Genomic DNA, 17518 nt, shown 5'->3' with positions numbered 1-17518 from the left:
CATCGAGTTCTTTCTTGCAAAACGCATGACCCCCCTTTTTTATTGTCTAAATCATTGCGGCTTGGAATGCTCTTTAAGAAAAGGTATGGTTATGGGGGTCTCTATGCGCAAAAGTTTGACTTTATTTTTTGTTGAAGTTATTGCTTTTACATTGAATTTGTGTAGGAAATCTTTTGGTATATTGTAACCTATAAGTCGGCAACATTTACACAAATTTCCAATATGGAGGAAATAGCAATCGAAAGAATAACAAAGTAAAAGAAAGGCAAATATTTATTGCTTTAATGGTACCATTTGCAGCGAGGATCAAATCTTGCACCTTTGAACAATAGACGGCGCATTGCAACTCTGAACAATAAAGCTGGGAAATAAAGCTGAGAGTTTCAACTACATTTAAGGTCACAAACACGAAATTATATCAAATTCAAAAACCATTTTATAACCGCATTATTGTGATGTTCACCAATGACGAAATAAGTTTCATGATGCATTCTTCTTTCATGAATATGTATTTCGTATTTTGGAAATGAGTGACTGAATAAAAGTCGAAAATTCAAGTTATGTATTACAATGAGACGTGGTACTCGGATGCACATCGACAATGCTAGCCAACATAATTTACACTTGTAGTATTTGAGTTGTGGATTTTTAGCTCGACTATTAAAAAAGAAATATATATAGTGGAGCTATCCTACTCACCCCGGCGTCGGCGTGAGCGTCTGCGTTAGCGTCTGCGTGTGCGTTAGCGTGCAAATGTTAAAGTTTTCGTACTACCCAAAATATTTTCTTTGTCCCTTGACATATTGCTTTCATATTTTGCATACTTGTTTACCAACATGACCCCAACCTATAAACAATAGCAGACAACTCTTTCAAGCATTTTGTTATCATTATGGCCCCTTTTCCACTTAGAATATGCAGCAAATGTTAAAGTTTGCGTACTGACCCAACTATTTTCAATGTCCCTTGACATATTGTTTCATATTTTGCATACTTGTTTACCAACATGACCCAACCTATAAACAAGAGCAGACAACTCTATCAAGCATTTTGTCATAATTATTGCCCCTTTTATACTTAGAATATGCATATTATTGATAAATCTATGTTAAAGTTTGCGTACTACCCCAAATATTTCCTATATCCTTTGACATATTGCTTTTATATGTTGCATATGTGTTTACCAACATGACACCAACCTATAAACAAGAGCAGACCACTGTATCAAGCATTGTGACATAATTATGGCCCCTTTTACACTTAGATAATTGAACATTTGCTTAAATTGCTATAACTTAATTATTTATGATCACATTTTATTATTACTTTGACAAAACAACACTTACCTGAATACCACAATGGATTCCACCCAAACAATACCCCACGCCCCTACCCAGAATCCCTCCCCCCCCCAAAACTCCCCCCCCATTTTTTTTAAACATCATCTAATAAATTACCACACCCCACAGTATACCCCCCACTCACCCCCCAACCCCCCCCAGCCCCCCCCCCCAATTTTTTTTTTAAACATCATCTTATAAATTACCATAATCCACATTATACCCCCCTCTCACCCCCCCCTACCCCCGTACCCCCCCCCCCCAAAGAAATTTGTGTTTTCCTTTATTTATTTTTGAAAGATCGTCTAATAAATTATTGAATATGAACAATTTCCCCATGATGGCTTACGTTATACTGTCAAGCACTCGAATAGTCGAGCGCGCTGTCCTCTGACAGCTCTTGTTAGTTAATACATTAAAGGGGCCGTACAACAGATTTTGGCATGTATTGAAGCAGGTCATTAAATGCTTTATATTGATAAATTTAAACATTTGACCTAAAAATCTCCAGTAAAAAAAACAAGAATACAATTTTAAAAATGAAAAAAGTAATCCTCAACAGGGCTCGAACCACTGACCCCTAGAGTCCTGGAGTAAAGTCTCCCGCCTAGACCACTCGATCATCCATGCTCATGCTTAGAGCGGATGTATTTACGCAATCCTCGTAATTTCCCAAAATATAACTACAACAACAGAACTTTCCAAATTATTCAATCGTTTCGCGTCGCAAGACGCTTCATAATTTTCAGGTTTTCAAATCGTTAAAAGATGCATATAATGGATATTTAAGAGCATGGTAAATGGTCAGTATTACTATTGCCTAACAAAATCATAACAAAAACAAAAATGTGCGAATCTGAAACAACATTTTTTAATTTTGTCAATTTACCAAAACGTTTAACCACGCTGGGTATGCGGATACTTTGATAACAGATGGCACTTCGATACCAGATAACAACAAAAGCCACGCGCGAGAGGTAAGTTCATCAGTTTTTTTTTAAAGTTATATCATAAAGATTAGTTTTTTAGACAAGGTGCATGGTCGAGTTTATAAATGGTGATTCATTTTCTATTGGAAAGAAACAAATCACGGAAGAATGGTAGATTTGTCCCCCAAAAATAGAAAATTCGGTCGGAAAACAGCATTAACTGGATGAACAGTTAACATTTCAACGAAATAAAACTACATCGAAATATTGCAAGAAATTGTTTGATATTCCAGCATGTAGAGTAATCACTGTGCTTCAAATACTGAAATTTTGATAGTATTCAATGAAATATAAACAAAGATAGAGCATGTTTTAATAGGCGGTATTCATGAAGTAGCGGGAACTTCGGATAATAGAAACTTTCAACAAATTGGGTACTCTGATAACCGAGTTTTATCTTCTACCTGAAGTACATTTATGTATCTTAAGGCTATTCTTACCAAACATTTTAAGTACGAATCAATTTGCATTGTCAAGCGATACACATTGGGAATCTATGCATAACGTAATTACATAAACATGTAAAATATAACCAATGACGTTGTTCGTTTTCAAAAATCTTATTACTATTAATTTATATAATTAATATTATAAGTGAAAATATAAATAATATTCAGATGCTTATTTTTGGAGTAATATAATTATTTCAAGTGACCGAAAATAATTGTCTTAATAATCAACTTGTTTTTAAGTGGTAAATTGAGATTAAGAGCATTTAAAATACAACGGATCATGTGGATCAACGCGACTGTGTTCAATTGAACTTACAGCAAGACTCGGGATAAGGAGAGCAAGGCGTCTTAAAGCGGCAAATACACCTTTGTTCTTCATAAAATCCTTTGTCATTGGTGCTTATTAGAATCGCATCATGAAGACGATACTCATGCGTAGCCACAACATTTAAAAGAGATTGGAAAACTTCATTTATATATTCTTTTTATTTGCATTGAGCCAAATAGTTCCAATAAAATGTCGGACCTGCATCGCTGCTGAAATTTATCTCTAAAGTGCAGTTTAAGCAGAGTGATGTTTCATGACACGCTATGACCTGAGTACTTTCGTTAGGACATAAATATACATGGTTTAGATCAGCCGTTCGCTACAAAGAATGTAATTTAAAAATACATAGTACACGAGGTTAAACAATTTTAAATTACCATCTTCGATAGGTCTGATGAGTTACATTTTAAATGTAATTTAATTTTTTTAAGCTTGTGTACTATGCGAAGATCCAGCTGTTGGGTGACTCGAAAACTGGAAAATTTATGGTCATAAAGACTGTACTCATTAGGCATATCGAATTAGTTCCACGTGTGTCTTTCACATTTATAAAAACCATTATCATATTCCAAAGAGATAAGAACATTTTTCGGTTATTCGTTTTTATTTTATGTCAGTACATACATTTTTATTTATTGCCTGCTTACTATAACATTATTCCACAGCGAATTCTGCATTTCTGATTCACTAAATAGAGTGTGTTATATCTGGTAACAAGTGTCGACTAATCTGGAATCGAAGTGTCATTGTCATTGAGATGATCGGTTAAAGAAGTGTCCATGAAAATTTGGCATAAAACTCTTAACACATTTGAATTTCCTCAAATATGTTAATTAACTAACTAACTAACTCGCGCGTGACTTTAGTTGTTATCTGGTATCGAAGTGTCATCTGTTATCAAAGTATCCGCATACCCGGCGTGTAAACGGCTCCTTTAAAATCATGCATGTTAACATCGTCGTTGTTAACATTTAACTGTAAAATTGAAATTGTATTTACTGTATTTCTTCACAATAAAGTGTGTTCTCTTGTATGCTTCCTCGTTAAAACTGTCGGTCAAAGGCATACGAACAACGAATGTTCCATTATTATAAATCTGCCCGCATGCATAATTTTTGTGTTATTGGATGTTTGTATTGTCACGAAATCCCAGCATGTTACAACATGGTACTAAGGTAATATTTACAGTTTAAGAGTTCATTATCATGCTCACTGATACTTACTACTTTTCATCTCTAAGGTATTTGTCCTATATAAACATGAAAGTTTTATTTTACAATAAGATAACTAACTCCACGTTTTGCGATGGTTCGAAAATGATATGTTTTGATTTTCTTATTTTTCTATTCTGCACCTGTGTAATGCACATTGAAAACTAAAGCCACTCTGAATCTGGAAGTGAATTATTTCAAGTAAAGCGGAAAACGCATGACATAGAAACATAGTTGCCTACCTATTTGAAACATCTATCCACGTAAATGTATCAAGCTGTTTGTGACATCAGTTCCTTGTTATATTTAAATTCAAACTTTAAAAACACTTGCGTGTCGTTTTAAAGCATGGCCTATAAAAACAACATTGAAACAGCACATGAATAACATTTTTTGTTCAAACAAATGCGAATAAAAACATTGCTAAATGGATAAAAATGTTACAGACTCGAAAATATATATTACATAAGTTTCAATATAGAAATAAATAAACAACAAAATACTAAACAACACAAGTTTGCAAAGATTGACAAAGAACATGGATAAAACATTAAATTATAACAACGTTGAGGTATAAGTCAATAGCAAACAACGCAGTAGTGTAAGAACATGCATAAATGTAGTGCAATATATTGAAAAACAGGAACCACATATCACCTTTCAGTAAAAAGACTTAATCAGTCATATATACCGTAAGTTGATGCATAGATAAAATGAAAATATTTCGTGTATTCATTACTTTTTGGTACTTTTTTAATACAACATTCAATATCGTAGTTGTTTAAAGCGTATTTTAATTATCAAATTTTATGGGAAATGTGTTTTCGTTGTGATATTTGATTGAAAACCATTAACTATAGTATGTCACTGTATAATGCCATGTATTAATCGCTTGGTGTACATAATTGCCCTGTGGACAACCAATAATGCTATACATTACAATATAATTGAAAAATAGAAATAACATACAGTTCATACCTCTAACAACATTAGAAAACACAAGATTTCAAAATAAAAGATAAATTAAGACCGGCGATTATTTTACAAAACGAGGAGACAACCACGTGTTGGCTTTAAACATACCTATATTAATTTAATTGTGACATAAATTCAATTGTATGCGTTTGCAACATTTTTTATTATTATTTGTGTCTTGTTCTGAGAAAATTGGGCTTAATGCATGTGCGGAAAGTGTCGTCCCAGATTAGCCTGTGCAGTCCGCACAGGCTAATCAGGGACGACACTTTCCGCTTTTATGGTATTTTTAGTTTCAAGTAAGTCCCTCCTTGCCGAAAATCAAGTTTGGGCGGAAAGTGTCGTCCATGATTAGCCTGTGCGGACTGCACAGGCTAATCTGGGATGACACTTTACGCACATGCATTATGCCAAGTTTTTTTAGAACGCGACTCATTTGTTTCAATAGTTATACTTGCCAAGCTCATCCGTGTTTTATTTTAACAGATTTGCTAATTTGTACGTTAAGCGTTATCATCTTAATATCACATTTGATAACATTTTTAAGAGTTAACCGCATGTGGGAAAATTAATACGAATATATGCGACCGCACAACATTTTGAATGGTTCCGAAAGAAAAACAAGTGGACCCAGGATCAAAGATCTGACCGATTCCGAAAACACATCTAGTACACACAATCGCCACCGTTTAAATGGTGGGGATAAATACTTTTATACAACAATTGGAATATATAAGAATATATGCCCATAGATGAAACATGCTATGTGTTCTGCTCTAATAAATTGCTGTCATCATAAAAAAAACATAACAAAATATTTAATTTGATTTAATCGTGGAAAACTCATCGTCATTACTATTTATATACGAAAACAACATGCGTTAAAGGTAAATACAGAACATTTCGAGTAAATAATAAATTTAAATTGCTGTAATGATTACATGATTGTGTACTTTCTCTCGGAGGAATATAATTACTGTATACTGCATTCCCTTTCGCACAGGCGCACCCGAGCTGAAATGTTCTCATAGTTTAATGCATTTTAAAATAGCATGGCTAAGTTGATTATTACTATTTTGTTTAAGATATTAAGTACTTTAAAATCCATGGTATAATGACAGATTAAGTGTCCTTCATCGATTTTTAATTTATTATTGAATGTAGGTTTCAAATTGTTGACCTGAAGTAAAGTTACGAGGAAACGCGCATATATTAACCCATTTATGCCTAGCGTCCTGAAAAAAGGACATTGCAAACAGCGTAGACCCAGATGAGACGCCGCATAATGCGGCGTCTCATCAGGGTCTGCGCTATTTGCTTAAATGAATTTCTTTATGAAATTTTCTAAATATAGAAATAAATATACTTGACACCGCTAATTTTGGAAATAAATTGATCCAATTTAGAAGGATGGGAGAGTCCACTAGGCATGAATGGGTTAAGGAGTATCAATTATTAGGATATAATTTCAACGGTTACTTGTGGTGGCAGTCGTTTTTCTGTTAACATAAAGGAAAAGTAAGTCGTGCAATTATTTTTTGAGTATTGTCAGTCATTGCAAGTTGAGATAACTGTCAGCAGACTACACGATAACGCAGGAACCGGAACTTGTGCTTCCATTGTAGCCTGGGAGCGGTGGTAAACTGGCTGGATCCGGCTCCGTGTATGTGGTTGCAAAATAAACCCTAAAACATAAAAAATATTTTACTATTAAAAAAGCCTAAATGTTTTTAACTAAAGAGATGTTTCTAAGAACTACGTGTAAAAAATCGGCGTGCTGCTTTTTATATACGTCTTAAATTAAAATTGTATCGTTATGTTCTTAAATACCAGAACTACTTCAAAATGCAAAATTAACGTTTCTATTAACAGCTCCATAATAGACATCACATTAATTAAACAAACGTTATATACGGCATGCTATTGTTAAGCGTTTGTTCTACTAAGTTAAACGTATGATTGAAAGTATATACCAGTCACGAGTGTTGTCGTTAATTGTTGAGTACATGTTCTGCAGTATCAATATGTGTATAACAATTAGTGATGAAGTAATCACTTCGAAACATTGTGATCTCACTCACGCATTTCTCGGGCCGTTTCTCCCGTTTGGACATTTAAATAAATTAAAAGCATTATTTATTATAAAGCTTTATAAAATTAGTACTTTTGTTATTTTGCATAAACAAATGGTGTGTCAATATAGCGTTCCTACTTCCTGTTGTGTCATTTAGCGGTTGGAACATCGGCGCACGGTCGATTACACGCGACATCATCGTCATGCATTGGCGTTCATAAATAATGTTTACTTTTTTTAAACAAAAATCCATGTGTAAATTGTTGTAAATAAACACGGCTATGGTATGTCATGGGCCGTATAGGCACAACTTCGAAGGCAATTTTCTCGGATCAAAGAATTCGGCCCGATACTGTCGAACGCGTGTCTATAATGTCTCTGTAACACCATAACCGTGTAATAATTATACATAAACCCATAGTAATTACACTCCATAAACATACATCGTACAAACATGTCCATTTTGTAAAAACAAATTAACCATTTTACGAAATACGTAATAAGATTAAATTATAACAGATTGCATGACATGAAGAAATTCTGCGTACCTGATGGCAGAGAGCCACTGTTTTCCTTGCATGGCGCGCACCGTGTAGTCCCCGGACGCTACTTCCGCTCCATTAGCGTTGCTTTCACTGAAGAGAAGTTTCAGCGTCTCTACGGAGAAGACGGGTGCGCCTGTGCGAAAGGAATGGATGTTTAACCGGACCTTTTGTGAGCATGTGTAGTTAAAAAGTATACATTTCATTTGCAAAAGGTAGTGTCTAAAACATACGCTTGCTTGTTTCGAACCAAATGTATCAATTCAAATTCCAATGAACATACTATAAGAAGATAAGCTGGCTCATTATAGAAATTTAGACTATATACAAGCCGTTGTCAAAGAATTGGGACGTTTTTTTTGTTTCTCATATTAAATGCTGACGGTATATTGACAGGTTATGAATAATATTTCCCAAATATGCGATGGACGCAGAATTTTATTCTCAACTAATGTTGAAATACATGTCTTATGATCATATGCAAACAAATCAATAGCATTCGATACACATTTAAAATTGCAATCTATCATACATTCGGATAATGTATGCTTTTGATACATAAAATCGAATTCCAACTTTTCCAAATCAAGTCTATTGAAAGGTCTTGGTTGGATATATGTGAAGGTTGTATTACTTTGCGGAAAAAGATTTGCCTAAAGAAATGCTATAAGATTTATTTTTGTGCCCTTGCACATTTTCAAAATACGATTTGTGATATCTTAATTTCGTTCTGCAAGAGTAATAAATCACACGTATTTCTTTCACATTGGTTTGTTAGGAACAAGGTCGAAAGTAAATGCCCACAAACAGTACGGGCAAGTTACATGAATTATTTCAAATATGAAACAGGCTAGGTTAATTTAGCCAATGTGGATTATTCAAGGTCCATACTTCAGAATAGATTCAGGCGCATTAGAATTAAGCCGAGACCATTGTCGTCAATCATGAAAACGAAAAGATTAAAACTATATGCGTTGGATAATTAAACGACCAAAATTCAGAAATACTCTAAACGATATGGCTATTATGCCCCAAACAAAGTTACCAAGATTAATGATTATACAATTAAAACTTTTTGAGTTTAAAAACAAAGAAGATTATTTCAATCGGAGAAGATTACATGTATTTCAATCGTAAGAATGAAACAAGTCTCAACACGACGAGTAAATTATAACTATTATTAAAGTTAAAGTATTTCATACTGGAATTAATAGACCAGGTTTATAATAACAATTATGGTGGGACAAATTTCAGTCGATAGGTTTGTTAATCAAGTTCACTTTTCTGAAAAAAATGTTTTTTGCAATCAAAAATATACCTGTAACCTTTAGCCAGTAGTCTACTCGCTCCATTGTTTGCGTCATTGTTTCAAATTGCTTCGGTCCCAAACGCGCGGGAAGGAATACACGTGACGAGACGTTAAGTCTGGATGACGCCATATTCACAGATGACGTCACATAAAATACCCGTAAATTCTTTGCTAAGCGTCTATCAGAAAACGTTGACACCAATTCGTCAGTTGAATCGGCAGAAATATTGAGCTCATCTGAAATATTCATTATTTTCATAGAATATCAAGAAATTGTAAAAGTAATGAGTACACTTCAATTTTTACTTCAAGATCGATCTGCTTGCAAAACGTAAGAAAAGGTAAGATGTATGCATTATAGTTCGTTACGTAATTATACACGAAGTTTAATTACTTTAAGAAATAGTCCATGTTCAAATATAGCAAAACCTTCTGTTAATATGTTCATATTAATAACAACCGTTTCTGCATATACCAAGCAGCCCAGTTCTTGTGTCTCGGACTTAAAACTAACGCAGACTTACTAAATCTCCTGCTGACTGTTGCATCGAACTGCTGTATGTTCACCACCCTGGGTCCCTAGAGGTCGCATGAACACATGAACATTTTAATACGTATAAACTATTCTATAATTGGACCGTGCTCTGTGAAAAGGGGGTTTAATGCATGTGCGTAAAGTGTCGTCCCAGATAAGCCTTACTGTCCGCACAGGCTAACCAGGGAACGATACTTTCCGCTTTTATGATATGTTTCGCTAAAAGAAACACTCATTTTATTTCTGGCAAATTTCCAGTTTAGGCTGAAAGTGTCGTCCCTGATTAGCCTGTGTGGACTGCGCAGGCTAATCTGGGAAGACACTTAACGCACAACCATGAAACCACCTTTTCACAGAACGCGGCTTATATCAACAATTGTCGAAAGAAATACAAACGATGACAAGAGTGCCATGTCGCCATTTTGACCCCGACCGCATTAACAAGCGCTTGTTTGATTTATCGCAAAAGACTAAGACGTTATTATATTTGAACTGCGGATGAGCTGTTATAATTATAATTAATATTAATGTTCAAGGTATTGTTCGTTTTGATGTCTTGTGTTGTTTTCTGATACAATTTGTTAACATGCGAATAGTTAAAAATCTGAAAAGCACAAGAAGTCGATATTTGAGCACGTGATGTACAAAGCGTTATAGATCTTATTAAAACGTTCTGCGGGTTGGTTAAACAGATTATAGATTTCGGCAAACTCATGCTTTAACTCTTCGAGTAATTGAATAATTGCGCCTAGTTTTTTGGAACCTGGGCTAAATGCATTTGCGTTGAGTGTCGTCCATGAGTAGATTGTGCAGTCCACACAGGCTATTAAAGGACAACAGTTTCCGCCTCCACTGTATTGTCATTTAGAGGAGGCTTCCATTAACGAAACATTGAATTAATGCGTAAAATAGTCGTGCCTGATTAGCCTTAGCCTATGTTGACTGCACAGGCTAATTAGGGGCGACACTAAATGAGCATGCATTAAGCCCCGTTTTCCCAGAGCGCGGCTTACTTGTAAACTACCCGGGTACATACTTGCTGCGTGCTGATCCACTGAGCCATCCTGTCGACCGGATTGTCAAACGGCTCAAACTTTCCAGGCTTCGAAGCATCAGGTTGTTGCGTCACTTCCGGGCAGAAGTCTCTGATCCCTATGCAGCGAATAAATACATAAATTTAAATTGGAACATGTAGTTATATGAAATGCATTATTATAAAATGATCGAGTCTTATCATTATTTTAAAGCATATTGTTAAATCCATGTATTAAATTACCATACGAATCATTAACCCCTTAACGGGAGTAATATTGCGTGCATAAACACTTCAGGACGGCATACCAATCTGTTCATTCGAAGATGGACCTCTCACGTAGAATATCCGGATGACCTGTGTAAGCCTTCGGTGTTTGTCCTTGTTCTCGCACCAGCACGTACTCTCAGGGTCAAGGTCGTTCTTGAAGCCTTCAAAGGCCTTGACCGTGTCCGTCTCTATTGTAAGAATGGTGCCTAAAATATTGGAGCATATTTTATAATTTAATTCCGAGAACTTTAGAATATTGAAATACATAATCTGGTATAACATATTAAGTTATTTGAATTGCATTTATTGTGAGATTACCTCGTAGTTTATTACATAATGGTATTTAGTTGCACATAACTTTACATAAAGGATGCACTGTATATGTGAATCGATCGTCAAATCACGCGAATTGAGTTTGGTATTTTTTAGTTTCAAATGATATATGTTAATACTACTAGCGACACTTCTACTGAAATGCTAGTTTTATGATTTTTATAGAATACCATAGATTTAGCGTCGTATTCAATGACTTTGTTGTCTGACATAATTATGTTCTTTCGAATTAAAAGATGTAAGTACTTGTATATACAATTTAGAAAAATTAACAAACGTGGTTATTAAAACCACACATAGCGAAAAGATGCAATTGTATTCATCATTCTATACATTATTGGTTTACTTTACATAAAATGCACATACCTGAAATAGGATCTTTCTTCAGGGTATCATTCAGCTTGTTCACCGTCGCCTCCAGTCCCTCGAGCGTCTCGAATGCGTTGGTCATCATGGGTGACACAACGCCCTCAATCGTGATCTTGCCTTGCCTTAAACCAAATAGTTCCAACTTAGTCACTTGATACGCTTTATGACGAGTTCCGGTGGCTATTTTCCGACGAGTAGGCATATGTTTATGGTGTTCCTTTCAAGGTTGAAGTTGTTTGGACACAAAATGGTAAAAACTGTAAAGTAATTTGACGAACAAAATCTTTTGTATACTCAAGTCACTCACCTATATCGATTTGTTGTCAATACATATTTTAAATCAAGTTCATACTGCTTATTTATACGTTTTAACGACTAATTCTCGAGTAATTTGACATGTAAAAGGGACATAAAGTTCATTTATTGGCATTGCGGCTTGAATATACACAGGCATGCTTTTTAGTATACACTTTAAAAATCTAAAAATAAAAAATTATTCACTATAAACCCTGTGGATTGACGAAAAATTGGCGTAATTATCGACAGATTATTTGAAGGATCGGTAGACAACAACTCAGAGAAATAATTCGGGCACTTGTCTCTTTATTAATTTACGAACTAATTTAACAGCTCGTAGGAGTTCCTTGTTCATCGCTTTTTTACAAAACATGAACCTGCTTGTTTTAGATTTTTTAATAATATAGAGTACCTGACACCTATTTTTTTTGGATCACACGAAATAAACATGCAATTAGGGCATTCTTTAATTGGACAATATGTGAATTTTACTTATCGATATTACATACCCTGTCCATTTCGTACCTGCAGCGAGTTGGAATTAATTCATGTAAGCTATCGACAATTTGTTCCCGGCATGAACCGTACCTGTAGCGAGTAGGCAGCTCGATGACCGCCTTCGCCGGCTGGATGTTCCTGAGGCCCAGTTGCTGTGGGGTAGAACCCGGCTGGGCACTGGTCAACCACAGTCTTAAATACACAGATTAATAATTAATTATATTGTTTGTCCTGTTAAAGTGATTCATTTTAACCACCCATATGTAAACATGTTGAATAATTTCTAATAAATAGCATAAGTGTTAATTGTAGAATGATCCCGATATTAAAAAACAACAACAACTTCATTGATAGACATACAACGAAGATTTAAATCCGGTTATCATACGATCGTGTAGAATCTAATATTTAAAATGTGTAACATGAGAAGATGCATACATTTTTTTGGTTGTACACATGGAATCCAAAATACCAAAATATATAGAAATATACCCTCACTTCAACCGACCTGACGCCTTTAATGTAGCAACAGAATCCGAACGTCGAGTCATGGCGGATCATTCCATTGAGGTCATAGTGAAGTCCACCACCGGCATCGGCGGACAGCGGGCACTCTATGGACTCGCACTTCCACACTGCCACTTCCGGGTGGTCCGCCAGCCACCGATTTGCGCCCGTTATGATGGCACTGTAACGGAAATTGTTAGCGTCATACTGGAATTTCAAAGTGGATATCTAAAAATCAGGTTTATTTTAAAAGACATATACCATGTATGTGCGTATTATTAAAAGAGATCGACCCACCACTTATTTTACTGATACTATTCAATGATGTTTGTAAAAACATTCATATTTAACATGCGTTTTGATAATACAATTACAATTAGAAATTAGTTAACCCATTGTTTGTAAACTTCGAGTTTCTCTGTCCTTAAAAGTTTAAATCCCACTATGACACATTTGTATATTCCAGAACACATTTTATACCAGCATGGAAACATTGTATACCAATTGTTATTTAAACCATTACATAGCGCCTATAAGTGAAGTATTGTAGAGTTAAACATGACACATTCGGCAGCCAAATTGCAGCAGAGATTTTCTTGGTAATACCAATTGAGATGTGTGAGCATGCTCCCTACCCCGCCCCCCCCCCCCCACACACACACACACAAACACACACACGATGGTTACGAGTGAAATATGCTATATTTCGACATTCATTTAAACAAACCTACCTGAAGTTATCGAACTTTGGTTGGATTTTTTCGGCGATGTGTCCCGGCTTTAGGCATCTCGGCATTAGGTCGATGTAGGCCAGCCGGGGGAGGTACTGAACCGCCTGCTTCATTGAGGTCTGGTATACACCCATCACCTGTCCAACATGCACGAGAAACTTTAATTGGTATCCATATACTGCCAATTGAGTGTCATCACTCCCTGATAAGCCTGTGCGAGATGTACGCACATGCATTAAACCCCATTTTCTCAGAGCACGGCCCAATATATATTTATATTACTCCAGTTTAATTGTCTGTATCATTAACTCATCGACAAGTTAGACATCTTGCACTACCTCTTCATAGGATGGAGGCGGCACGTGGAAGGCAGCGTCGTCTGCTGACATTATGTCTGGTGGTGGCGGGAGCTTCTTATCCATGCCTTTCTGAAAATAACCTCATATTAGTTCATTAGCGTAATACAGCCTCGTTCTGGCAATAGTTGGCATAATGCATGTGCGTTAAATGTCATCCCAGATTAGCATGTGCAGTCCGCAAAGGCTAATCAGAGGCCACAAACTGTCCGCCTTCACTGGATTTTCGCTTAAATTTCACTTCCTTTAAAAGAAAAATATTTTAAACGCGGTAAGTGTCGTCTCTGGTTTGCCTGTGTGTGGACTGCACAGGCTAACCTGGGGGATACTTAACGTACGCTCGCGATAAGTCCCGTTTTCCCAAATCGCAGTTGCATTACGTGTCGAAATAGATGCGTTCTGAGAAAACTGGGCATACTGGATGTGCGTTAAGTGTCGTCCCACATTAGCCTGTGCAGTCCACACAGGCTATTCCGGACGACGCTTTCCGCTTAAATGATATTTTTCGTTTAAATGAAGTCTCTTCTTCTCAAAAATCCCATTAAGGCGGAAAGTGTCCTCCCTGATTGGACTGGCACATGCATTATGTCCAGTTTTCTCAGAACACGACTCAAAAAGATGCCCAATACAGACATAGTGTATTTTGAACTACACGTAAGGGAAAAGAAACCGAAAATATGCATACCCAAATATAGTAACTACATAAAACAAACCATTATTGCCTACTTATATATAACATTATCATATGAAATACAATCGGGATAATTGTATTTTTGTTTATGGCCAAGCACCCTGTAAAAGAACATGTAAACGATATGCATGCTGTTTGCTTAGAGAAATCCCTTAATAACGGTTAATATCAAATGTTCAATTTCGTGGATGTCTAAGAAAGCATATACTATAATAAATTTATAAAAACAAATCAGTTGAGCGCATTTAGAAAACGCATGTAATTACACAATTCACATATTAATGGTAAGATACCAGTGTAATTTTAGTCGGTCAATTGCTTTATAGATTAGTTGTAAAAAATAATCATAAAGGGTTCAGACTATATGAAAGTCAGTCCCCAAAGCGACAAGGTCAGAGAAAAGCTTTTCATAAAAGAATCTAACCTAACATAACTAAGAAATAAACAAAGCTAGGTAACCTGGTTTTTTTTAACAGCTTGAATTGCTGGAGGCAGTGTTTAAAAGTGTACACGGTGTCCAACAAAATTCAATTACTTTAATTTGACAGGAAATTAAAAAAGTTTGAAACTCGAGTCTATAATTATACTCGAAGAAGATTAAATTTCTTTTGTCAAAGTATAACCTATATTTGATAATATTTTCCTTAATTTGGACTCGAAAAGTGTGGTTTATCTCTGAATTTATCATCTCTTGATCTTATAGTTTTATTTGTATCTAAAGGAAAGGGAACATCGAAAATATTACTCTGAAGACCTGCTTTGTTAATAAAAGCCCCAATAAAACCATAAAAGTGGATTAAAATAAAGGAAAATGAGTGGAGGAATTAACGGATGTTTCGAAATGTCTTACCTCCCTGTAGCTAACCTTATTTTAACCATTCCAATATAAATTCGAACATAAGGTTTCCTTAACCAAAATGTTAAACGCACTTTTCAGAAACACCCAAGCAATAACTTCATAATGTCAGTTGATTATTTTGACACGATTATAAAATATTAGAGATTTTGAAATAAAAACACCACTACCAACGGATAATACTACAGTCCGGGAATGTACGCTGACCGTTCACCGTGAAGGGGGAATAAATTGAGTCGCGTTTTGAGAAAACTGGGCATAATGCATGTGCGTAAAGTATCGTCCCAGATTAGCCTGTGCAGTCCGCTAATCAGTGACGACACTTTCCGCCTAAACTTGATTTTTGGTAATGAGGGACTTCCTTGAAACTAAAAATACCATAACAACCGAAAGTGTCGTCCCTGATTGGCCTGTGCGGACTGCACAGGCTAATCTGGGACGACACTTTACGCACATGCATTAAGCCCAGTTTTCTCAAGACACGACACAATTGTAATTTAATGGTTTACTTCACTATGAGATATGCAATATAAGTAAAAATACATTCACTGTTTATTCATCCGACAGTGCAAGTATTAGCGCTTATCTCGTTTCAAAAGACGAAAACACCGTTCCAAAATTGTCTATTAAAATCATTTGATATGACACATTTTATTTAATTCATTACAAAACATTTTAAATAACATGTGAGTAGTCAATATTGAACATAATAATCTTAGAGCAATATACATGGTATACAAAATCGGCTGAACACGTACCTGTTTTGTAACACCTAGGTTTCTCTTCACAAATGTTCAACGCTTATGCCCTATATTTCGAAATATGTTCAACCATTTCGCAAATACTTAACTATTGGTTATTCGTACCCGATCAAGCTATGTTTACAAAATCGCTATAAAGAGTGCATACATGATCGATAGTATCGGTCTATATTTAGGTTTGTTAAAATCGATATATCGGTTGACCTCGCATGTAGGCTAAATAGATATAATTTATTGGTTTACTGTCCCGATCGCTATCCGCAATCTACAATAGTCCGCATATGTTAACGCAAGTACTTAATTCTCAATATGCAGACATATGTACCGGTGTATTAACCTATAACGATGAATCAATGCAAGAAAAACAACAACATTAAAATGCTTGAGTAACACATTCCCGACTAAGTCCCACACAGCGTCGAAAATTAAAGTCTCGTCTTCCAATTTACAGCACTGAATTTTGAATTCGATAACGAATCGAGACACTATTTGATTAAATACGGGACTTGTGGTCAGGATTTCGCGGCCGAGACCAACGATGGTTTTCTAGCAGCTTATTTGTACGAGTTAAGTTAATAAATTACTGCATAGTTTATGTACTATTACAACTGTTGATTGCACAATTATAACGCGCGGTATACTTGACAAACACGATTGATTTATGTTAAAGTATGGAATCCAAACAGATTTAATATATGATAAGAATGATAGATTTTGACTTATTTAATTAAGAACTGGCTAACACATGGGGTTCGACGCAATGCGATAATTTAGATGGGGTGACCTAGCGATGTAATTTTTTTCAGCGCTAGCCTACATAATTCCCGTACCTTGATTACAAATGCAGGGGCATGCAGATATACGGCACTGTATCAATAAAATACACAATAAAGAAACATATTGATGTAACGAATAAAATATTAAATCACATAAGGATATAAATCAGTGTATCGTGACATTTAAACAATACAAAATACAAACTTATAATAGTACATTCGAATGAAGTCCTTGGACCCGTATTCACCATCCTATTCTTAGACTGAGGAATAAAAAATAGCCTT

General features: G+C 35.5%; 1 protein-coding gene across 1 annotated transcript; it reads right to left on the bottom strand.

Annotated features, from left to right (window-relative positions):
* Positions 1 to 4721: 4721 nt before the first annotated feature.
* LOC127839669 (uncharacterized) lies at positions 4722 to 16635 on the bottom strand. The gene is made up of 12 exons (XM_052368052.1): positions 16455 to 16635; positions 14132 to 14221; positions 13794 to 13930; positions 13064 to 13243; positions 12646 to 12747; positions 11758 to 11882; positions 11085 to 11264; positions 10792 to 10907; positions 9745 to 9799; positions 9230 to 9457; positions 7918 to 8047; positions 4722 to 6980 (listed from the first exon to the last, which is right to left on the bottom strand). Exons 2-12 carry the CDS (start codon positions 14213 to 14215, stop codon positions 6878 to 6880), a joined length of 1440 nt encoding a protein of 479 aa, XP_052224012.1. The 5' UTR covers positions 14216 to 14221; positions 16455 to 16635; the 3' UTR covers positions 4722 to 6877.
* Positions 16636 to 17518: the final 883 nt, after the last annotated feature.

This window comes from Dreissena polymorpha, chromosome 7 (assembly GCF_020536995.1).
Source record: "Dreissena polymorpha isolate Duluth1 chromosome 7, UMN_Dpol_1.0, whole genome shotgun sequence".
Classification (NCBI taxonomy): domain Eukaryota; kingdom Metazoa; phylum Mollusca; class Bivalvia; order Myida; family Dreissenidae; genus Dreissena; species Dreissena polymorpha.
This window is presented reverse-complemented; position numbering and strand designations above follow the sequence as displayed.